The 24,897-nt window shown below is 36.5% G+C and overlaps 3 protein-coding genes and 1 non-coding gene across 4 annotated transcripts; all 4 read left to right on the top strand.

Moving 5' to 3' along the window:
- Positions 1 to 1,252: 1,252 nt before the first annotated feature.
- LOC133321745 (E3 ubiquitin-protein ligase RNF185-like) lies at positions 1,253 to 2,274 on the top strand. Its single transcript, XM_061530824.1, has 3 exons — positions 1,253 to 1,869; positions 1,934 to 2,100; positions 2,172 to 2,274. Exons 1-3 carry the CDS (start codon positions 1,253 to 1,255, stop codon positions 2,270 to 2,272), a joined length of 885 nt encoding a protein of 294 aa, XP_061386808.1. The 3' UTR covers positions 2,273 to 2,274.
- Positions 2,275 to 5,364: 3,090 nt separating this feature from the next.
- LOC133321744 (integrator complex subunit 4) lies at positions 5,365 to 8,629 on the top strand. The gene is made up of 3 exons (XM_061530823.1): positions 5,365 to 5,397; positions 5,672 to 7,657; positions 7,730 to 8,629. Exons 1-3 carry the CDS (start codon positions 5,365 to 5,367, stop codon positions 8,627 to 8,629), a joined length of 2,919 nt encoding a protein of 972 aa, XP_061386807.1.
- A 598-nt stretch (positions 8,630 to 9,227) lies between these two features.
- Trnat-cgu (transfer RNA threonine (anticodon CGU)) lies at positions 9,228 to 9,299 on the top strand. The gene has a single exon. It is a non-coding gene; the product is annotated as a tRNA-Thr (tRNA).
- A 6,229-nt stretch (positions 9,300 to 15,528) lies between these two features.
- Positions 15,529 to 16,770, top strand: LOC133321742 (dnaJ homolog subfamily C member 22). The gene has a single exon (XM_061530822.1). It carries the CDS (start codon positions 15,529 to 15,531, stop codon positions 16,768 to 16,770), a length of 1,242 nt encoding a protein of 413 aa, XP_061386806.1.
- Positions 16,771 to 24,897: the final 8,127 nt, after the last annotated feature.

Raw genomic sequence — 24,897 nt, 5'->3', positions numbered from 1 at the left:
GACATCTTCTATCCTTCTCCGAATTTCAAAACTGATACCATTCGTTTTGTTTCTGGTTGTACCAAGGTATATAAAATCTTTAACTACCTCGAAGTTGTAGTTCTCAAGTTCCACAGTTGGTCCGAGTCTACTGGAAGTCTTGCGCGTTGATACCATCAGCTTGGTTTTCTCGCCATTTACTTCCAGACCCACTTTGACAGACTCCTTTTCAATTTGTTCAAAGGTGGCTGTTACCGCTCTCAATGTTCGACCCATTATGTCGATGTCATCGGCGTAGGCGAGTAACATGTGTTGTTTGGTGTACAGAGTGCCATTTCTGTTCACCTTTGCCTTTCGTATGACCTTTTCCAGCAGGATGTTAAAGGGCTCCGAGAGGTCCTTTCCTACTTTAACTGTTGACCTTGTGCCACTTAAAGTTATCCTGCATAGCCGAATTAATTTTGCAGAAATGTCGAACGCAGACACCTCTGAACGGATAGGGCTGTCGAATCGGCTATGTAGTCGACGAATAGGTGGAATGTGTCGATGTGTTTTTCCTGTTTTTTTTTTTAGGATTTGGCGCAGGGTGAAAATCTGGTCAATGGTAGATTTGTCAGGTATGGTCCAATAATGTCATTGTCAGTAGTTCACACAGTACGCTGGATAGCACTTTATATGCAATGGGAAGGAGACTTATTCCTTTATAGTTGGCACATATCGTCTTGTCTCCTTTATTGTGCACGGGACACAGGATGCTGAGGTTCCAATCATTGGGCCTGCATTCTTCTACCAAAATTGTACTAATCAGCTGGTGCATGCTCCTTACCAGCATCCGACCACCAGTCTTGAATAGTTCGGCTTGTAACCCATCGGTACCTGATGCTTTATTATTCTTCAGGCGCTGGATTGCTATTCTGACTCCATCTTGGCAAGGTGGTATACACTCTAACCATCATCTATTATTGGTTCTGGGGTATCCACTTCACCGCTACTATTTGATACCAGAAGTTTTTCAAAATGTTCTGTATCTGTCACCAGGTTTCCTTCTTTATCTCCACAGGAGGATGTACCTGCATCAAAGCCTTCGTTTTGGCGTTTTACTCGTTGGTAGAATTTTAGGACTTCATTCTGACTCCTGTACATCTCGATTTGCTCACGCTCACGTTTATCTTATCACCCCTACGCCACCCTATTTTTTGAAGTTGTATATTAGGCGTGAATTTTTTAAATAATTTGTTTTTTCTCTCTCTAGCAAACAATACAAAAAGAAAGAATGTCAACCGATTCACCGATACCATCGGCACCTGAATTACCCACAACCTCACACATCACCACTACCAGTACCACCAATACAACTGAGGGTGATGCCTGGAATGCAGCCTTTAATGACAACAGTATGTCTTCGTCAAACGAAAGTAGTGAGGTCACAACTACAATAACTTCGAACAATAACAACACCACATCCCCAGGCTGTATAACTACGAACGATACACCCAATATAAATGAAAAATTTGCTGCAACACCCTCACCATCATCAGCCTCATCCACAGCCTATTCATTTTCGGGAAGTGCATTGAACAGTGATAACCTTAAGGATAACATAGGAAGTACCACAACAACAACAACAACAGGTGATAAAAATACTGCTGGCGGTGATAAAAAGGATGAAGAAAAAGTCGAAGAATCGATGTTTGAGTGTAACATTTGTTTGGACACCGCCAAGGATGCTGTGGTCAGTATGTGCGGTCATTTGTTCTGTTGGCCATGTCTGCATCAATGGCTAGAGACAAGGCCAAATCGTAAGCTATGTCCCGTTTGTAAGGCTGCCATTGGTGAGGATAAGGTAATACCATTGTATGGACGTAATAGTACCAAACAGGAGGATCCACGGTAAGTTTTGAGGGGGGGAGAGGGGAAGAGAGAGATTTAATTGTTTTTTTTTTTCAATTCACAGCAACAAAGTACCACCACGTCCAGCTGGCCAACGTACCGAACCAGAGCCTCAACAGGGTTTTCAGGGCTTTAGTTTTGCCGATGGTTTTCACATGTCTTTTGGTATTGGTGCATTTCCCTTTGGTTATTTCACCTCGTCTTTGAATTTCGGTGAACCAAGACCAGCAGGTTTGTAATATACAAAAAATTTACTACAACTGTTTCAATTTTTAATTATTTTTTTTTTTTGATATTTTCAGCTGCCAATCGTGGTACCACCCAATACGAAGATGAACAACAATTATCGAAATTATTTTTATATTTGGCGTTTCTGTGCATTGCTTGGTTGCTATTCGCATAGCCCCAATATTGAAAATCGGTATTATTGAGAGAAATAAAAAACAAGAAGCAAAAAATCCACCACAAAGGAATGCGGGAAAAAAACGATACTGCTCTAAAGAACACACACATACTATAGTTGCGTGTGTGTGTTTGTGGTATTATAAATTATTCTATACATGTTGTTATAATCTTCTTTTCAGGTCCCCTGATTACCTTTTTTGTATCAAAATCTACTTTTGTTGTTTTCTTTTTTTTTTTAAGCTGTGTAAAACAAAAAACTTCCAAAAATGAACTTTTTAGCAAATTTTTAGAATTCCATTAAAAAATTTTTTTCTTCAATCAAATGGATTTAGAAACGAAAAAATCCCCCTGTTGTATTTTTTCTATGCAAAAAGTGATGAAGTACAACACAATTTTCCGATGCAGCGTGATATTTTAGTTCATTCTAGTTTTTCTAGTTTCTTCAAAGGCGCTCTAAAACGCAATTTTATACAAAAGAAAATAATATGTACCTATTTTTTCCTTTATTTTTTTTATAAAAAAACAATACTTTTTTGGTGTTTGTCTTATAACTTGTATTGTTTTCCATTTTTAAGTAATTCATATTTGTCGTATAATTATATATACCGGTTGTTTATCCTAAATGAAACATATTCAATAAAGACATAAAATTAATGAAATCGAAATAATGGTTTTTAAATATTTTTTTCAATAAAAAAATTATTTTTTTTCTTCCTGGATTTTTTTAAAAAGAAGAAGAATACTTTTTCAATACCCCCAAACAAGGCGTGGATTTTTTAAAGAATATTTTTTCAATACCCCCAAACAAGGCGTGGATTTTTTAAAGAATATTTTTTCAAACAAGGCGTGGACCCCCAAACAAGGCGTGGATTTTTTAAAGAATATTTTTTCAATACCCCCAAACAAGGCGTGGATTTTTTAAAGAATATTTTTTCAATACCCCCAAACAAGGCGTGGATTTTTTAAAGAATATTTTTTCAATACTCCGAAGAGGCTTGGATTTTTTAAAGAATATTTTTTCAATACCCCCAAACAAGGCGTGGATTTTTTAAAGAATATTTTTTCAATACCACCAAACAAGGCGTGGATTTTTTAAAGAATATTTTTTCAATACCCCCAAACAAGGCGTGGATTTTTTAAAGAATATTTTTTCAATACCCCCAAACAAGGCGTGGATTTTTTAAAGAATATTTTTTCAATACCCCCAAACAAGGCGTGGATTTTTTAAAGAATATTTTTTCAATACCCCAAAACAAGGCGTGGATTTTTATACCCATCACCACATTGTGGTGATCCGATTTAGATGAAATTTGGCATACGTCACTTATTTGGCCCAAGGACGAACCCTATTGAAATTGGGAAAAATTGGTTCAGATTTAGATTTAGCTTCCATATATATTTTCGTCCGATTTAATGTAAATGATGCAACAAAGTCTCTATATATTTTTCGATTTGCACGAAATTTGGCAGATCGCAATGAATTAGGTCTAGAATGATGTGTGTTAAGATTCCTGAAGATCGGTTCAGATTTGGATATAGCTCCCATATATATTTTCATCCGATTTAATGTAAATGGTGCACCAAAGTCCCTATATATCATTCGATTTGCACGAAATTTGATGATGTGTGTTAGGTCTAGATATATATTTTCATCCGATGTGTGTTATATATTATTCGATTTGCAGTTTCCTGAAATAGAATGAGGTGTGTGAAGTTTCCTGAAAATCGGTTCAGATTTAGATATAGCTACCATATATATTTTCGGTCAGATTTAGATATAGCTTCTATATCTGATCAAATGAAAAATTTAGTATCGGTTGAAGAATGACATGTTTATGGATCCAATTTAACTTTACTGGTCCGCTGGTAAGGATTCATCTGTTGAAACGAAACGAAAAATTAAAAAAAAAGAATGAAACCAAAATTTATTTTATTTATTTTTTTTTAAATTAAAATTTTCAAAATATTTTTTTCGAAACCAAAATTTTCCGGAACCCAATTTTCATTTATTTCATGACTACTGAAATGGATACATAATTTGTTTAAATATGAGTTGGTGACATGTGTCGGCGTCTTCGGGAGATACGACGACCGGTTTTGGCAGATTGACGTCTCTGGGATGCACGACGACTTCTTCGAGGGGCTGGGCGACTTCTACTAACAACGCTACGACGGCTGGCCCGAGTACCACGACTTCCTCTGCTGCGAGTACCCCGACCTCCAGCTGCGTCCATTTGCGCAAAAATATTCCGAACCACGTTAGTTATCTAAATTTGCAATAACCATCATACAAAATTAAGTTATAAATATCTAAGGAAGAGAATAAACCTTTTGCGGTTGCAACTGCTTTCTTTTCGAGCGTCTAGGCATAACAATATCCTGCTGCTCCTCTGCACTACCCACCTCCTCCACCTCTTCCAATTCCTCCTCTTCATTGGTATGTTGAGACCTCAACAAAGGTGACATTTCGTATTCGTTTTGACGGCGGAAATTAAAAGGCATCCGGATTGTGTTATCCTCAGTCACAGCTAATATTCCCAATCCCTCACCCACCTTAATGGCATCAGTTAGATATTTTCGAACACTGGCCATGCTGTGTTCCTCTTCCTCATCATATGCATCCAGATAATCTTTTATATCCAAAATGAGATTATCGACAGTTTCACCTAAAATGAGATATTTTTTTAGTAATTGATGGGGAGGTTCTACATTTTTATACTCACTTAAATTCGGACGTTCTGATAACGCATTCAAAATACGCGGTAAAATGATTGATTTAGTATCTTCCATTTGTTAAAATTTATCAAAAATATAATAATAATAATTAATACAAATTGATAGTAGAAAAAGAAATGTATTGAAATTAAAAAAAAAAACTCAATTGAAATTTGGCACAAAGAGCATAGCCTACATTTTAAATTATTTTCTTATTTTGTAAAGTGATTTGGGAGCCAGGATAACTCAGGTTATAACACAAAAGTATTTTTAAAAATTCCACGCCTAGTTTTAAAATATCCACACCTTGATTCGGATATTTAAAAAATATTTTTAAAAATCTAAAATAAAAGACTACAAATTGGCCTTTCCAAAATGGGCCGTTCAAGTTTTATGAATAAATCTTGGGTGCGTTATTGCATAATCGTTTGTGTAAACACGGCCACTAACAACCAAAAGAGAGAACAAAACATAAACAGCTGTTCTTGTTGTTAAGCAGACGTCTGATATTCAACGTATGATACCCTAAGGTTCATATTTGTTTGTTTTGATTCTGCTTTATCAGTTACGTTGTAAATCAAATTCGCCCAATTCCGCAACGCCGTCGATTTTAAATATTTCGGCATTGTAACCTAAAGAAACGAAAGCAAAGGCAGCGTCTTGACCGTCTTGGTCCAAAAAGTTCCATTCATTTGAAGTATTAGCCTCATTGGCCACTGTCACAATGGCCACAAAACGTCCACTGTCCGTTACCGAGACCATAGAAGTCGGCCAACAGCCACCACACAAAAAGATACGTATTCAAACAACAAAAAATGCCACCACCAGTGGCAAACTGCAACAGGCCCTCAATGTCTTGGAGACAATTTCACCACAAAACAGTAAGGAGCTACTCGATGTCCTGGTCAAGATAGCCGATGAATTGGTATTGACCGATTGCCAATTGCCAGAGATTCATGAAGCGGTCCACAAGCTCATCGAACTCTTTCGTCAGGAACGGGATGGTGATACCACAATACGGGTAATGATTTTGGGCCTATTGGCTGATCTATCAGAAGTTCGGATATCCGAAGTAGTGAATACACTGATTGACGAAATAATTGGCGTCTTGAAATATGAAAAGTCACAGAAGGTTATTGCCCAGGGCCTGAGCAGTCTGCATAAGATCGGTTTGAATAACTTGAAAATTCTACCCACAATGCATCTGACGAAGATTGCCCATTTTGCCCAACAACAGCTCTCGTCGGAATCACATCATACCCAAAAGAATGCCCTGATGGTGTTGGCCGCCTTTGTGGCGTTGAGTGATGCCAAGAAGGGTGTCATCGATACCATTGGCCATTATGCCGATTCTCAGGATTCTGGGGTAAGGGCTCAAAGTTTAAGGTCCATTCTGTGTTTGGGTGAACGAGGAGCAGTGTTGTCACCTTCGCTCTATCAAAGGGCAGTGGATGCCATGCAAGATGATTATGAATGTGTCCGGCAACAGGCCCTACAATTGGTATTGCAATTGGGCATTACGCATCCGGAGCACATGATTGTGTGTGGCACGGCGGAGGATGATGAAGAAATGCGTCTCATAGATGCCGCCTTCAGCAAGGTGTGTGGAGCATTGTGTGACCTCTCGATACAAATACGGGTCCAAGCGGCGGAACATTTGGGTGAAATGACAATGGTGGGACCGGAGTTTCTGCATCAGACGTTGGACAAGAAGTTGATGAGTAATTTGAGACGTAAGAAGACGGCCCATGAACGGGGTGCCCAATTGGTGGCCTCGGGTGAATGGTCATCGGGAAAGCGTTGGGCTGATGATGCTCCCCAGGAGCATTTGGATGCCAAGACCATATCATTGATAGCCAGTGGGGCCTGTGGCGCCTTGGTCCACGGCCTGGAAGATGAATTTATGGAAGTGCGTATTGCCACGGTGGATTCGATGTGTAAACTGGCGTTAAAGCACCCCGATTTTGCGGTGACCTGCTTGGATTTTTTGGTCGACATGTTCAATGATGAAATTGAGGAGGTACGCCTCAAGGCCATTTACAGTTTGACAGCCATAGCGCGACACATTGTGTTGCGAGAGGATCAATTGGAAATTATGTTATCCTCGCTGGAAGATTTCTCGGTGGAGGTGCGCGAAGGTTTACATCTTATGTTGGGTGCCTGTCGGGTGTCCACCCAGGCATGTCTGCTAATGGTGGTACAGAAGCTACTCGATGTGTTGGCCAAATATCCACAGGACAAACTGTCGGCATTCGGTTGTATGCGTAAGGTGGGCCAAAAACATCCCCACCTGTGTATGGCTGTAACGTCACATTTGCTGCAGGATCATCCATTTTTCGATAGTGCGGAGAGAGATGTTGAAGATCCTTCGTATTTGTGTATTTTGATTTTGCTCTTCAATGCCGCGGCTAGCTTGGTGCCAATCATAAGTTTGTTTCCCGATGTCACACTGAAACATTATGCCTATCTGAGGGATGCAATGCCCAGTTTGGTACCACCACTGCCCATTGAGGGGGCATCAACGAAGAAACCAATCGATGATTTGGGTAGTTCGAATAATTCGCGAGAATATTTGGAGACCATGTTGGCCCATATAAATGATATATTTTCCATACCCACACAAGAGAGGCGGGTGCCGCTGCTCAAAACGGCTCAGGATAATTTGAAGGTAAGATAGGCGGGGCTTTCTCAATAACATTTTGAAATATAAATTTTAATCATTCATCTTTTCTAATTGCAGCGTTTGGGTGAAATAGACCCCGAAATGTTGGGCACAGCCAACTTTTTGGAAACCTTTTTGGCCGCCCAAATACAAATTGAACAGCTGCAGTCGTGTACAACCTCCCAACACAGCCGAGCCCCCCTTAAGGAATCCCTGGCCCAATTAGTTCGCAACTGTCTCAAATTGCAACACATTTTCTCCGGCCTAACCTACAGCGATATGTTGCTTGTCAAACAAATATGCCTTCGGGCATCCGCCTTACATTTGGTACTCGTGGTAAGAGATCGTTCTCAAAGTGCCTTGGGCCCCTGTCAAATGTTATTGCAAACTGCTTCGGACATTAGCAATTTCCTAGACGATAAACAAGATTTTCAACCAGATGAACTAACAACAGAGCTATTAAATCAATTGGCCAGTATTGTTGACCCTAAACCCGGCAAAGTATTTCGTGAAATCCTCCCATTGGTACAGAAGCCGTCCGTTGTGCGAATGCCACCACCAAATGTCAATATCAAAATGTGTGAGGCCAACATTTTGGAGCCGTGTCCACAAATGTCACAGGATAATGTTATTAAGGTGACGGCGGGCCTTATTGCCGCCCTTCCCTTTGTGGCCGAAATCGATAACCTCCAGGAGTCGCAAAAGAATGATATGCGTATAAAAATTAAATATCCCGATCAACATTTACATACAGTAGTACCGAAATTATCGGATTTTAAGAAAATCATGACCGAACAGGGGGCCCATGAAACGAATGTTAAGCTGAGAACAACCATCCTGCTATCACATTCGGTATGGACCGAAGCATCATCGGTGGAAATAATGTTGTGTTTGGCGGTGAGGCCGGGTACCGATTTGGAGCTGTGCAAACCGGCAAAGATTTTATTTGCCCCGAAACCCGTTAGGCGGGGTATTTAAATATGATTTAGGGTAGAGTTAGATGTGTGGATGTAAGGAAAACATTTTGATTTTTATTAAACGATGATTAAAAACCAAACAACAAATTTAAAATAATTTTTTTTAAGAATATTTGTCTAAGGACCCATAAGGCGTGGATTTTTTAAAGTCCCACAAGTGTAGAATTTTTGAAGAATATTTCTTTGTTAATCAAAAAGCTTGGATTTTTACAAAAAAGGTAAACAATTTCATTATAACATTTTTAAATTTGTAAGAAACAAATATCCCCCATTATACACACACAATGTGAACACACCTAAGCATCATATGGCTGACATTTGTGTATCATTCACAATAGCGAAAAACACCGCCAAAATTGTTATCGACTTTGCTGCGCCTGCATCAACATCAGCAATTATTTCATTTGTGTGTACTTTTTTGCAATATCAAGACAACAAATAATTGCAATAATAATTTAATTGAACATAGTGTTAAAAACTCAATATATTTTGTAAATTTAATACAAAAATGCAGTGGCTGTAACGTGAAGACGGAATTGGCATCAAGTCTTTTGTTTCCGCAATGTTTATGTGAACACTTTGGCAAAGCAGGCATTGTGGCCCTTTTAGCTCAGTGGTAGAGCACTGGTCTCGTAAACCAGGGGTCGTGAGTTCAAACCTCACAGAGGGCAAGTTTTCTATTTTTTTGTTTTTTTCTTCTAGAAAATATTTACATTAAACAAACTGTGTCCTTTGAAATAGGTACTTACAAATGTTGCGGAAATGTGGGACACATACTCATTCAACCCGAATCTTATGCAAATTGGTTATGAGGGATTAGGAGGTAAGTGGGCGCATAATAAAGGGTTATCTTTCAAAGTAAGTTGTTAAATATTGTTTTCTTTTCAGTTGACAGGTGCTTTAATTTGGCATAATTCGAAATTGAATAAATTGAAATTGAATTGAAATTTGTATAAAAATTAGCAAAACCTATGACAAAAATGGTGATTCTGTAAAAATCACATATCGTACTTTCATTTGGCATAATTCGGAAGAAATTAGTTTTAGGTGTTTTTGCTAAAAACACTGAAACCAGCTGGCCATTCACAACGTCGGAAAAAATGAAAAAAAAACTTATCACCTTGGTATACCTTCAACATACCACAACATTCCTTGATTTTTGATTGTGCAATTTTCAGGAAAATACAGAATACAAAACTACATACACTACCTTGAACAGACCAATATTGATTTTTGATGAAAATCGCGTCCAACATCCCCAAAATACTGACATTTGAGGAGTACCGTTCCAAGGGGGTTACCCTAAAATTTGTGTCAATGTTTATCATTTTTTGGTATGGCGATTTTGTACCAAATGAGAATCCATATAATCAAATAACATCCAGATTCGGTTGAAAAATTTATCCAAAATACCGAATATTGTACCCCTACATGGGGTCTATCCTGAAACTTAGACCAATATTGATAGTTTTTGGTAAGGAGATTTGCTACCCAATGATAACCCAAAATAACAGTCAATTTTTATCTAAAATATTTCAAAATACCGAATGTTTGCAGGTATCGTTATATGGAGGCTAACCTAAAAAATGCATGGTATAATAATAGAAGGTAACAGCAAGTGTTGTTGTACAACAAACGATACAACAACTACATGGAAATTTGTTTTTGTAAGTTATACTAGTGTCAACGTAAATGTAAACAAACAAATAAATTATATTTATTTTGAAAATGAAATATTTTCGAATCCTCAAAATAAAATTTGAAAAACATGAATGAAAATCTATCAAATTTATATTTCTATCGCTTCCACGTCTTTCCTATAATTGAACAATTGCCACTTATATGTGTAACACATATGAAAATGCAGGGAATTGCGAGTTATTCAATGAAGAAAGATTTGCTTTCTCAAACTTTCCCAGCAGACAGATTGAGTAAACTGAATACGGGAGCATATTTAATAAAGGACAATTTCAAATTGTATGCGTTCCCAATTTTCCTATTGGGTGATTTTTAAAAACATAATTTGTCAAATTCATATTGACACTAGTATTACGTTGGAATCAAATCAGCTGGGATTTGCTGTTACCTTTTATAATTGTACCATGTAAAAAATGGATCAATCATGATAGTTTCTGGTAAGGAGGCTATCGTAAAAAGTTAACCAATATTGTTAATTTCTAGTAGGACGATTTTCCACCCTGTGAGAACCCAAAATAGCAAATTCGGATGAAAATCGTATTCAACAATAATACCAGTTATATGTAGGCTATCGCAAAAATGGACCTATATTGATAATTTTTAGTTAAAAGTGGACCAATATTGTTCATTTCTAGTAGGACGATTTTCTACCCAGTGAGAACTCAAAATACCAAATTACAGCTGATCAAATTATCGTATATTGGGAGGTACCGTTATTTGGGGTCTACCGTAAAAAGTGGAATAATATTGATAAATTTTAATGGGACGTTTTTTATCCAGTAAAAAACCTAAAATACCAAAAATATGTCCAAAAGCTTCAAAATACCAAATATAGGCAGGTACTGTTATGTGGGAGCTACACAAAAAACGTGGACCGATATAATTTTCAATACCACATATCCAAGGAGTGCTACCACTGTCTGTGATATCATTTCAGAACTCTATATTAAAAATTGCGATCTCTATTGAGATTTCAAATGACATACATTTTTATTCTGATCATACATATATACTTTATGGGGGTCTCAGGTGTATATTAAAAAAAAAAACAATTTTATATTTTTATTTTTGAAGCCACGAAATGACAGTACTTTACTTTAATGGGGCCCTCTGACGAATATTGCGAGTTATTGCAGACGACATTGAATATCAAAAGAAAGATTACCACTGAAGAAGTGCTGGCGAAATTTTTTTGTTCAGTTATAAATGTTGATATTTAATAATTGGCATCGTTTTGTTAAAAATAATTGATTTTTTCTCATTTAATTAAGTGACCACAATAATAATCTATCAATTCTTTAATGTAATCGATTAAATAATTAACTATCGATAAAACTTAATGTTGACAGCACTCATTTCAAGCCATGATCAAGAGAAAGTTTTCTTCTACTGATAAGGAGTGAGAGAGAGCGCGCGCGTTTTTCTTGACAAGAATTTATTTATTCTAATTGGAATTTTCATTTAATAGACGTTATTTAAGACGTCTTCAATTTTATATTTAAAAATTTGTGTTATTTCTTTTATTGTTTTTTTCATTTATTCCTTCTTTTTCTTACATTCCAACGGTCACAATAACAAAAATTCCTTTAATGTTTGTTATTAATTTCCTTCGGTCCATTCATTGTTGACAACACTCATTTCAAACCAAGATCAAGAGAAAGTTTTCTTTTACTGCGGAAGAGAACGAGAGAACCATTCTCTATTGTGATTGATTGTGCCAAACAGCAAGAGACCCAACCAGAGAATGAATTACAACAGTAAAAAGCATTTCTTTGTGGGACGGCAAGTAGTGAAGACGCTGTTTTGTACAAGTGAAGAAGAAGAAGCAGAAAAAAAGAAGAAAAATTAAAAATAAATAGTAATTTTAAAGAAATAACGAACTAGTAATAAAAAAAAACAATTAACGTGATATTTATAAATGAAAAAAGATTAACATTTTAACAAAAAAAGAACAATTGTGCATTGCATTGCGGCCGGAATTGACGTGTCTGTTTTTGTTTGGAAGTGGCTTCTTGATCATACCTGGTTTATTTTGGTTGGCTTTTTGAAAGAAAGCCTAAAAGAAACATACGCACACACACACCCAGCCAGCCATCCAGCACGTATTACTACGATTGTGACGGACAGACGGACGTGAAAAGAGAAAGTCTCGGGGCGCATGATGGTAAATGCTGAATGAATTCCAATAGTTGTTGAAGCAGCAAGAAGAAGAACTACAAGAAACGCAACAGTCATACGGTGGAGTTAGTAACCGTAAAAATTGTTAAGAAGTCAAACTTGAAAGAAGAAAAGAAAAATAGTCTGGAAAAGTCGTCGTCGTTGCAACGAGAAAAAAATTATTCTTATTGGAGTTTTGTTTCGGCACATTTCCTATTGGAGTATTTAAGCTGGTAAGTGGAGTGAAATATTTTATTTTTTGTTATTTATTTTATATCAATGTTTTTCTTTATTTATTAGTTTTAATGGTTTTGGGGTTTTGAAACTGCAGTTTAGTGACATGCATCATCTTGGTTTATTTGGTGGCCTATTGAAGATTTTGGTAAATAAGTTTCTTGGATAGAAAAAATGATAAAGATGGTTTTTATAGCCTGGTTCTGTGAGATTTGGTGATAGTTAATACCAAGAACTTCAGTGCCGGAACTAAAATGGAATCGATTCCTACTCCTACTTTCTAAAAAAAAAATTCAAACAAAAGAATCAATAGCACCCAACTATGTAGTTGTACTCCCGTCAATCCCCCGTGCCTACCAGAGTTAATTCCAAGCCTAAGGGACTAACATAAAATCGATTCTATACCATAAAATTGGATAAAATATTTGTGCAATCACAGGAGCCTCACAGACAAAAAATCAGAAACTCATCTGGAGCCTAGAATGTGTTTCTTCTTCCATTCGTTTAGAACTTTAAAAAAAACTTACTCCAAATTAAAAAAAAACTCACCAAACATTCTAAAAAAGAACCAATTGCAACAACGAAGTTGTATTAAGGAAACCGACTGTTAGATTTCAATTAAAAAAAGAATTCGTACTACAACTTTCTAAAAAAAATTTGAAACACAAGAACCAATGCAACCCACGTACCCCCGCCTCCCAAGATAGATGTTTACCACAGAAATCACTTTGATGGTGTCACTAAACTGCAGTTTATTTCTTCTGTTTTTCAAATGAATGTTGTTGTAATATAATTAAGAATCTTGCCCAAGCATGACGGGGAATATGGAATAATGTTGTTATGTGGAATTTGTCTTACTACATACTTTAGGGATGTATGCTGGAACGGTAAAAATTTTTATTGCTTAATAGATTGTTATGTGAAGTTTCTTTTTTTTGTGTTTTGAAATTAAGTGGGTATATATTTACTATATTTTTGAATTCTATATTCTGCTAAAACTGCATATTTTGAATCTATCTATTTGGATCAATTAAGAAATATGTAGCACTCGAAAATGTCCCTAAACTATTTACTATAACTGGGGGGTATTTTGAACGGAAGTTCCAATCGATTCGGCTTTAATATGATTTGTTTGGCTATAAATTGGATATAAACAATATTGGTTCATGGTTAGATATAACCCTCATATAACGATGCCCTACAATTTTTGATTATTTGAGAATGTTGGACAAGTTTTTAAACCGAAGAAAAAAATAGTTTTTTAAAAATCCACATCATAAATAGGTGCTTGAAAAAAATATATTTTTTTAAATCCACACCTTGTGAGGTTGCCTGAAAAAATATTTTTAAATATCCACGCCTTGTATAGAGGCTTGAAAACGCCTTGTTTAAGGCATTGAAAACCCCACGCCTTTTAAAACCCACGTAGTCGCTGGAGCTCAATACGTCTAACAATGTCGATGTCCGAGAATAGCTGGTACAACTCATGGTTCATTCGACGGCGATATTCACCATCGACGCAGATCGGCCCATACATCTTCCGGAGAATTTTTCTCTCAAACACTCCAAGTGCTTGTGCAAGTACCCATGCTTCAGATTCAGATCCAACAGCACGGGTAGTATCAGCGTCTTGTAGAGTGTGAAAAGTTTGGTCTGGCGGGAGGTGGACTTGCTTTTGAGTTATTTGCCCAGACCATAGTAGCATCGGTTGGCCATCACAATCCTTCTCCGAATTTAAAAATGTATGTCATTTGTTTTGTTCATGGCGGTACCGAGGTATATAAAATCGTTCACTACCTCGAAGCTATAGTTTTCAAGTTCCACAGTTGGTCGGAGTGTACTGGACATCTTGCGTGGTGATACCATCAGCTTGGTCTTTTCGCCATTTACTGCTAATCCCACTTTGGAGACTCCTAAACAAAGTGTCATTTCTGTTCACATTTGCATCTCGTATGACGTATTTTCAAACAGAATGTTGAACAGGTCACACGACAAACTGTCACATTGTCTGAATCCTCGTTAGGTATTGAAGGGCTCCGAGAGGTCCCTTCCTACTTTAATTGCTGACCTTGTGTCAGTTAAAATTATCCTGCATAGCCGTATTAATTTTGTATGGCTTTAAACACCTCTGAACGGATAGGGATGTCGAATGGCGCAGTGTGAAAATCTGGTCAATGGTGGATTTGCTAGGCCTAAAGCCGCATTGGTATGGTCCAATAATGTCATTGACCATTGGCTTCAGTCGTTCACACAGCACGCTGGATAGCACATTATATGCGATGGGAAGGAGACTTATTCATCTATGATTGGCACATATCGTCTTGTCTCCTTTTTTGTGCGCGGAACCACAGGATGCTGAGGTTCCAATCATTGGGCATGCATTCATCTAGCCAAATTGTACTAAACAGCTGGTGCATGCTCCCTACCAGCATCTGACCACCGGTCTTGTATAGTTCGGCTGGTAATCCATCGGCACCTGTTGCTTTATTATTCTTCAGCCGATTAATTGCTATTCTGACTGACCTCATATTGCCTAGGTGGTATACACTCTATACCGTGCCCCTGCTTGAAAAAAGTATTTTTAAAAATCCACGCCTTGCTTAGGGCCTTGAAAAAATAATGAGTTTATGCTTTTGGTGAATTGGAATGCTTGTTTAAGTTAAGTGTTAAAATCTGAATTCTAAAATTAAGGCATGCGGTAATGGTGATGGGCTGAAAAATAATCCACTAAATTCGAACCAATTTCTAATAGAAAAAGATTTATGTTTACCTATTTCAGAATTAAATTAAAAAAAAAAATAATAAATAAAAATGTCCAAGGAAAAACAGAGTGGAACCGCAGCAGTGACATCCTCACCAAAATCCCCGAAGTCCCAACAAAATGGCAAACACCAGCCAGCGGCAAATGGAAAGATCAAACAACAACAAAATGGCAAAGTATCAAAACCGAATGTCAATGCCCTGCCACCACAAAAATCCATAATTGTTGCCTATATACTATGGCTATTCGGTGGTATTCTCGGACTACATCACATCTATTTGCGGCGGGATCGTCATGCCTTTGTTTGGTGGTGTACCCTCGGTGGCTACTTTGGTATCGGTTGGATATTTGAAGTTTTTGCCATACCCGGTTATGTTCGTGATGCCAATGAAGATCCACGTTTTATTGAAGAATTTGTCAAGAAGTTGCAACATTTCCGCAAACCACCTTATTCGGGTAGGCGTTTTGTTGGCGAAGTTATGATTGGTTATTTGTTTGGTCAACTTTTCGAAATGGCCATACCGCAAACGGTGTTCTTTGGCATTGACTTTTCGTTTCTTCACTGGCTGATACCTGTTTTCATTGCTTTGGGTGTTTGGACGGTGGGTAATATTGGTCGTGAGCGGGGTGTTCTCTGGCACTGTCTGTTGGCTGCTTTTGCTGCCTATCCCGTACGCTATTTTATTTATGATGAAACTTATACCTTGCTGATATCTTCCTTGGCTGCTGCATTGGTCTTCGATCACTACTCCAAGGAATGGTTGCGTACACCACCCAAACGTCGCAGCGCCATGCAAAGGACCTTGACATTCACGGGTGCCCTCTGTATCTACTTTTCATTGTGGGGTTGTTTCTTGTACTTCAACGGCACCATTTCCGATGAGGATGGCAATGAGGTACCCATACATGAAGCATTCCAAAATTTCCTTGCCTCCGCCTGGTGGACTGATATTGCCCAGGCTTTGCAGGATACCTACAATTATGCTCAGCACCACGGATGGTATGAAACGTGGAAGGAGATATTCGAATCCATGGATGTGGATGGTGAACGTAATGCCTATAAGGTGTTGGGTGTTAGTGCCACGGCTTCGCAAGCGGAAATCACGAGTGCATATCGTAAGCTATCCAAGGAATTCCATCCCGACAAGGTGAAGGACGAATCTCAGCGGGCGGCAGCCAATCAAAGATTTATTGAAATCCAACAGGCCTACAGTGTCCTGTCGAAAATTAAATCCAGTCGTCGCCGTAAAAATACCAAATCGGTCGAAGATGAACCCACGATTGTGCTGTAGTTTCTGAAGAGAGCAGAGGAAGTTAACATCACATCCAAAGCAAAAGTTTTTGTTTTTTTTAATTCTTTTAAACGACTGTATTGCAATTTAAGTTAATAATTTGTATTCCTTAATAATCGATTACATTCCAGTGAAAATAATTTTTGTTTTAAATCGAAATTTATGTATTTTTTAGATTTGTAAGAAATAACTGTCCCGATGACTTGACGAATTATTTATTTGTATTATTTATAGAATATATTTTAATAATAAAATCGAAATAGTTTTAAAATCATACGAAAAATATTTTTAAATGATAGGATAGGTTTCGAAAAAATATTTCTAAAAAATCCACGATCGGAATAAAGCTTTGAAAAAATAGTTTTTAAAAAATCCACGCCTTGCTTAGGGCATTGAAAAAATAATTTTAAAAATCCTCGAAATCCCTTTCGAAAACTTCACACGAAGCCTGGAAAAAACTGGAAGAGGTCTACATGCCGAGGGATTCGGTTCAAAAAGTTTCCTTGTATAAGAAATTGTTAAATTTGAATATGGCGTCAAATGGTAATGTGGTGCAACAATTGAACGAGTTCTCGGAAGTGTACGAGAAATTGCATGAAACCGGTATAGAGATTAAGGAGGAGCTTCTGATCATTATGCTCATGTCTAGCCTTCCTAAGGAATTTGATAATTTTATGATCGCAATGGAAACGCGTGATGATGATCTTCCTAGCTTGTCAAAGGAAAATGTTTCAACTGTGGTCTAATGGGACAGTATGCGAATAAGTGCGAGAAGAAAAGCAACAAAGAGCAAGCGATGACGATGTTGGCGGTGGCAGAGACAGAGGCGTTAGACAGCGAGGCAGAGAACTGTTTGCCAACTTCAACTCCCTCAGTTGGAAGATCCAAATACTTTGTAACATTTATCGACGACAAGTCCAGAAGGATATTTGTATATTTCATGCGGACGAAATCGGAAGTATTTGAAAAGTTTAAGATGTTCAAAGCCCAAATTGACAAGCAGACAGGCTGCAAGATAAAATCACTACGTTCGAACAATGGGAGTGAATATATTAATTCGAGTTTTGATATATATCTTACGCAGCACGCAGCTTGAAAACAAAACGCCGTATGAAGAACGTGTATGGATGAAAGCCTAGATGCGTTGTGAACAGCTTTGTGGGCAGAGGCAATTAACCCCGCCATTTATATTAGAAATATAAATACCAAGCAGCTTGAAAACAAAACGCCGTATGAAGAACGTGTATGGATGAAAGCCTAGCGTTTAACATTTCAGGATCTTTGGAGCATGTGCTGTGGCCTTAGATAAGTCTGGAAATAAATCCAAATTCGATGGTTGGATATTTATCGACAGCTTAAGGCGTACCGTCTGTATGATGCGGATAAAAATAAGGTCATCGAATGCCGGGATGTGCTTTTTGATGAGAATCGTTTTGGTAAATGCATTGAGCGATCTGATGAAGAAGAATTTTCCACGAGTTATAAATTTGTTGATTATATTCTGCAAGACAAAATTTGAATCCGATGGTAATAAAACAGTCACAGACAATAATTTACATCGAAGCCAAATATCTGGTGCTGGAAATTACTATGGAACTGAAAGTGCAGTGTATTCCGAGGCTGATATAAGTGACTTCGAAGGGTTCGAAACAGCTGAAAATGAGTCCAGAGATGGGAAAACAGCTGCTACACAGGATATGCCGAAGAAAGTTGGTGCGGGTACGCCTACAATTATTCGCAAGGGAAAGCCTGGTCGTCCACGAAAGCATCCTAAAGAGGTCCTATGTCATGCTGTTGATGAAAATATTCCGAATACGGTGGAGCAGGCAATAGCTGGTAATAATGGAGAGAAATGGCTAAAGGCAATGGAAGATGAATATCGGGCTCTTTGCAAGAATAAGACTTGGTCGCTGGTGAATCTTCAAAGAGGGCAAAGAGCTATTCCATGTATGTGGGTCTATGACATAAAGAGGAATGTAAATGGTAAAATTGAGAGGTATAAGGCTCGCTTAGTAGCCAAAGGCTGTCACCAACGATACGGAATAAATGTTAACAAGATATATTCACCTGCCGCTCGCTACTCAACGATTCGTATTTTATTGGCACTGACTGTGAAGGAAGGAATGTTTTTACATCAAATCGATGTCAGTACTGCATATTTGAACAGTGAACTGCATGATAAAGTATATATGCAGCAGCCAACGAATTTTGAGGAAAATGGTTCGCCGAATAAAGTTCTACGTCTCCATAAGGCTGAAACATTAGTGGAACTCCAAACTAGATGCCACATTGCTTAAGATGAACATCAAACCATGTGATAACGAACCCTGTCTCTACAAAGGCATGAGGAGAAACAAGATAGTATTGATGGCCGTATACATAGATGATATTATTATAGGGTCCAAAACAAAATGTTTTTTTTTTTTTTGGAGACCAAAAATAATTTAGCAATTGAGTTCGATGTCAGCGATAAGGGATTGTTAGGCCACTTCTTGGGTATGGAGATCGAAACCGAAGGTGATAAAATTGGGGCAAAGCCAATACATTCGTGATTTGCTATGGATGGAAGATTGTAAAACACATGAAGTACCATTGGAACCAGGCTGCAATGTAAATTGTATTGACGATGACGAACGTGTAGATCAAACCGAGTACCAATATCTCGTTGGAGCCCTGATATATTTAGCAACGTCTACAAGACCTGACATCTTGCATTCAGTGTCGAAACTAGCTCAGAAAAATGCTGACCCTCGAAAGGCAGATATGGTTGGTCTAAAACATATTCTGAGATACTTGGCCGGATCGATCAACATGAAACTGATATATTACCCTAATGGAAGTAACCTGGAAGGTTACTTTAATGCAGACTGGGTTGGTAACCCAGTAGACCGGTAATCATATACCGGATTTATATTTTTAATTGGAGGGTGTCCTATATCGTGGAAATCCAGAAAGCAGAAGCCAGTACACATGTTTTACAATTTTATAAATTTTTTATTGTCGTTTAATATAGAGAATAATTTTGATGTTTGTTTTGGGTTTCAACTCAACTAATATTAGCCTTAAGAATTAAAAAATATCATGTATGTATATAATAATATATAATAATCTTTATAATAATAATAATTTTTATATTCTACTATTAAATCATCACATTGTCTTTATATTTTTTCATAGTCCAAGAGGCGGATATTATGAGGGATCTTGTGGATCCGGATAACCGCCTTCGACCACAAAATATCTGAATGAATAACAAAAATATATGTCTGTAGTTGTGTGTAAAAAATGTCCAAAAAATGAAAATGTATTGCATAGTAATACATTTGTATTAGTCGATGAGGGTGATGTTGATGAATCGATAGAAAGGATTTAATCGAGTTTTAATCCTCTGCTACTTAATAATACTGATTCTGTTCAATTTTGGAATACTCTAATATTCCAAATTGATGAATGATAGATATATAATCGTTTGGTTTGGTCTTTGGTTGTAATCTTAAAAGTAAATAATTTAATAGTATTTAAACATAGGGCGTTTGTATTATCTGGTGTATAAGTAGAATGTCCTCACACACACACACTAGTTAGGTATTTCCTTTGGATAACTTAGGTACTACTACTGTTGTTCCATTCGAGGCGAGAAGATAGCCTCCTTTTTGGATTCGATTACTTATATCTCCTGTTTGAGTCCTTTTCCCTATGCGGTTATGGAACAATAAATGCACTTTAGCCATTATAATATAATCTGAAAATTGAAGGCAATAGTTAGTAATTGATGAAATAAAAAATGTATAATAGGGTGGGTTATTAGAGCTCACCTTAAAAATCTAATAAACTGGGATGATTGGGTATTTTGCTTTTAATATTTAACAAATTCACAACCGATTCTAAAATAAAAAAGTGATAAAAATAAAGGAAATTATTTTTAGAATATATAAAAAAATACAACTTTTTTGGAATATTTTCATTTAATTATTATTTTTTTTTTTTGAAATATTTTTTAAATATATTTTTTTAAATATTTTTCCTGTGAAAGGCAAGCTTTCGATGTGTAATAAAAAGTCAAAAATTAGTAAAATATATTATCATGCAAAGTATTTAATTTTTACCTTATAAGACATTGTATCAGGCGTATATATTTTTATATATCCGATATATAATCTTTACGTGATATCCATACATTTACACCTGAGTTGTCTGAAATGAAGATAATATATTATTTAATATAACAATATTATCTATATATATATAAAGTAGATATATTTTTGAATAGAAGTTTTTAAAAATCCAAGTTTAAACCATGATCTGTAGAGATTTTTGTAATATTTGTATCATTGTGTCTGTTTTCCAAAAAAATATGATTTTCATTTAAAGTTGTTAGAAAATATCTGCTTTGACATTCCATAAAAAAAAAAATAAACAATTCCCATGCATCATTTATGTGCTATGAAAATGAAGTAATAGATCTATTCACATTTTTGGTAAAATCGTTTAAAAAATATTTTTTAAATTACTTCCCTTGGTAATTTGTGAAAACACTTCTTAAAAATTACTCGCTATGCACATAGAGAGCCTATTTTGGGATACCTTCCAAATTTCGGTATTTTGTTGACATTTTTCAACCAAATTGGCTGTTATTTTGGGTTCTCATGGGGTAGTAAATCTTCACACTGAAAATCGTTAATTATGGTTCATATATTAGGGTAGCCTCCATATAAAGATTACCTTCTGCATTTCGGTATTCTTGGAGAATTTGGTGGACGTATTTTTCAACAAAAATGACTATTTTTTTGTTTTGGTTTCTCATTGAGTAGCAAATCTTCTCATGAAAAATAATTAAAATTTGAGCCACTTATTACGGTAATCCACTATTCTTTTATATTGGGCGCCATTTCCTGTTTAAATTTATTTTTTTCTCATGTCTGCATATTGTTTTTAAAGAATTGTCCTTAAATAAATAACGAGACATTTCTTAAAAGTTTTATGTATAAATATAATCCACGTTGGGCGTCATTGATTTTTTTTTTCAAATCATTTTTTACCTAGACATGCTTGGAAAAGTAATCACTATATTAACACTGAATTTCTGAAAGGATTATTGACAATCTGCGATGAAATAATTTGGGTGAACATTTTGGCACTATTTTTCTGACACATGTTGGGCGCCATTTCATGATTTAATTTGGGTTTTTTTTGTGTCCACTTTAATTACACAGTGCTACAAATCAACAAAAAAATTATTCAGGGGTTCTAGTATACCAATTCTGTTTAGTTGGAGTCCCTGGACCACGAAAATACCTTTGGTTTTTCTGGGTCACTTCGAAAATTATTTTTTGTATGACGGTAAATGTAGAGAAAAACGTGGTTTCATAGAGTTTCAATTTCAAACTCCACTTCTATTGGTTCACACACAATTTAAATTTTAACAATTTCCTTCATACCAATCCTACACCCCCACAGTCATCCTAAATCCATGTTTCAAAATTCCAATTCCACAATTCAAATTGTACCAAATTTAGTACACAGTAGTACGAATTTCCAAAACTTCCTACTTAACCCAAAACCAACACCCCCACAGTGTTCCTAAATCAAAATTTCAGGTTTTCGGTTCACGTACAAATAAAATCGCACTAAATTTAGTACATAGTAGTACCAATTTCCAAACCATCCTACATACCCCAATTCTACACCTCCACAGTGAAATTTGGTACAATTTGAATTGTTTAAATTGTTTAGTACACAGTTGTACCAATTTCCAAAACTTCATACATACCCCAATCCTACACCCCGCAGTGATCTTAAATCTAAATTTCAAGATTCCAACTTTATCGGTTCAACCACAATTCAAATTGTACCAAATTTAGTACACATTAGTAAACATTTTTAAAACTTCCTACATATCTCCATCTTACATCTTAACAGTGATCATGACTCCAAATTTCCTCATTCTAGCTCTATTGGTTCGCCTAAAATTCAAATTGTACCAAATTTGGTACCATTTAGTACCAATAAGTATTATTTTCGTAAACTGAATCCTGACCCCAATCCCACACCCCTACAGTGATCCTGACTCCAAATTTCATTGTTCCCGCTCTATCGGTTCACCCAAATCCAAGCTGTACCCATTATAGTACTATTTAGTACTTTTCGTACACATAAGTAACAAATTTCAAAAACGTTCATATCCCAATCCTACACTCCGACGTTTCAGGATTCCAGCTCGATTTGTACTTCCAAAATGGATTTGTACCATATAGTACTTTTCGTACACATAAGTACTCGCTTTCAAAACCATCTCCTTAAATAGACTCTACATCTCAACCCTAATCCCCTTTCCAAATTTCAAGTTTTTAGCGCTATCCGTTAACATGCAACAGAATTGTACCAAATTTAGTACATTTTCGTACTTTTCGGATAGTTATAGTTCGAATATCAAAAAAGCCCTTTGCTACATCTTCCTACACTCCATCAACGACCACCAAACAATATTTCATAGTTCTAGTTCTACCGGTTCGCCAAATGCAAATGATATCACATTTAGTACTTTTTGTACTGTTCTAGTACGAATTTCCAAAAACCCAGCCTTATATGTATTATAAATGGGGTAGGGTTGATGACTGTACAAACGACAGGGCAAGTGAATCTATCGTTAACGAAAAGTAGGGAGTTTAGTCGCCCAAGTTGTCGTCAACGACAATATCGCTTACCCTGTCGCCCAAGTTGTCTTGCAAAATCTGAACCGATGTACCCGAAACTCACCACTCATCATTATAGACTCAATTCCGTACTCTATGCAAAATTTCGTGCAAATCGAAGTATATATAGTGACTTTGGTGCACTATTTACCTAAAATCGGACGAAAATATATATGAGAGCTATATTTAAATCTGAACCGATTTTCACGAAATATAACACACATCTTTCAAGACTTATTTCAGTACGCTAGCCAATTTTCGGGCAAATCGAAGGATATTAAGGGTCTTTGGTGTAATATTTGCCCAAAATCGGACGAAAATGTATATGGGAGCTATATCTAAATCTGAACCGATTTTCACGAAACTTAGCACACATCATTCTAGACTCAATTCAGTGCGCTATGCCAAATTTCGTGCAAATCGAAAGATATTAAGGGACTTTAGTGCACCATTTACATTAAATCGGACGAAAATATATATGAGAGCTATATCTAAATCTGAACCGACTTTCACGAAACTTAAAACATATTATTCTAGAATCAATTCAGTGCGTTATGCCAAATATCGTGCTAATCGAAAGATATATAGGGACTTTGGTGTGGCATTTACATAAAATCGGATGAAAATATATATGGGAGCTATATCTAAATCTGAACCAATTTTCAGTAAACTTAACACACATCATTCTAGACTCAATTCAGTACGCTATGCCAAATTTGTGCATAAAATCGGATGGCATGTGCATAAAATCGGATGAAAATATATATGGGAGCTATATCTAAATCTGAACCGATTTCCAAGGAACTTAGTACACATTATTTTAGACCTAATTCAGTACGCTGTGCCAAATTTCATGCAAATCTGGACTTTGTTGCACCATTTACATTAAATCGGACGAAAATATATATGAAAGCTATATCTAAATCTGAACCGATTTTCACGAAACTTTGCACACATCATTCTAGACTCAATTCAGTACGCAACGCCAAATTTCGTGTAAATCGAAAGATATACGACGAAAATATATATGGGAGCTATATGAAAATTTAAACTGATTTCAATAAAACTTGGCACACCTTAGACAATCCTAACTTCAGTATAAAATTTCATGGCATTCGGCCTAAATTTGACTCTTTGGTGCACAATTTACTAAAAATTGGACTAAAATATATCTGGGAGCTATATCTAAATCTTAACCGATGTTAATGAATCTTGGCACACCTTAGGCTATCCAAATTTCAGTCCGTTGCGTAAAATTTCGTGTCATTCGGCCTAAATTTCACTCTTTGGTGCACTATTGGCTAAAAATCGGACGTAAATATATATATATATATATATATGAGCTATATCTAAATCTGAACCGATTTCAGTGAATCTTGGCACACCTTGGGCTATCCAAATTTCAGCCCGTTGTGCAAAATTTCTTGCCAATCGG

Source organism: Musca vetustissima, unplaced genomic scaffold (genome assembly GCF_032173495.1).
Source record: "Musca vetustissima isolate MV318-11 ecotype Yass unplaced genomic scaffold, APGP_CSIRO_Mvet_v1 utg78416, whole genome shotgun sequence".
NCBI lineage: Eukaryota > Metazoa > Arthropoda > Insecta > Diptera > Muscidae > Musca > Musca vetustissima.
The sequence above is the reverse complement of the archived record's forward strand: the minus strand, read 5'-3'. Positions and strand labels throughout refer to the sequence as shown.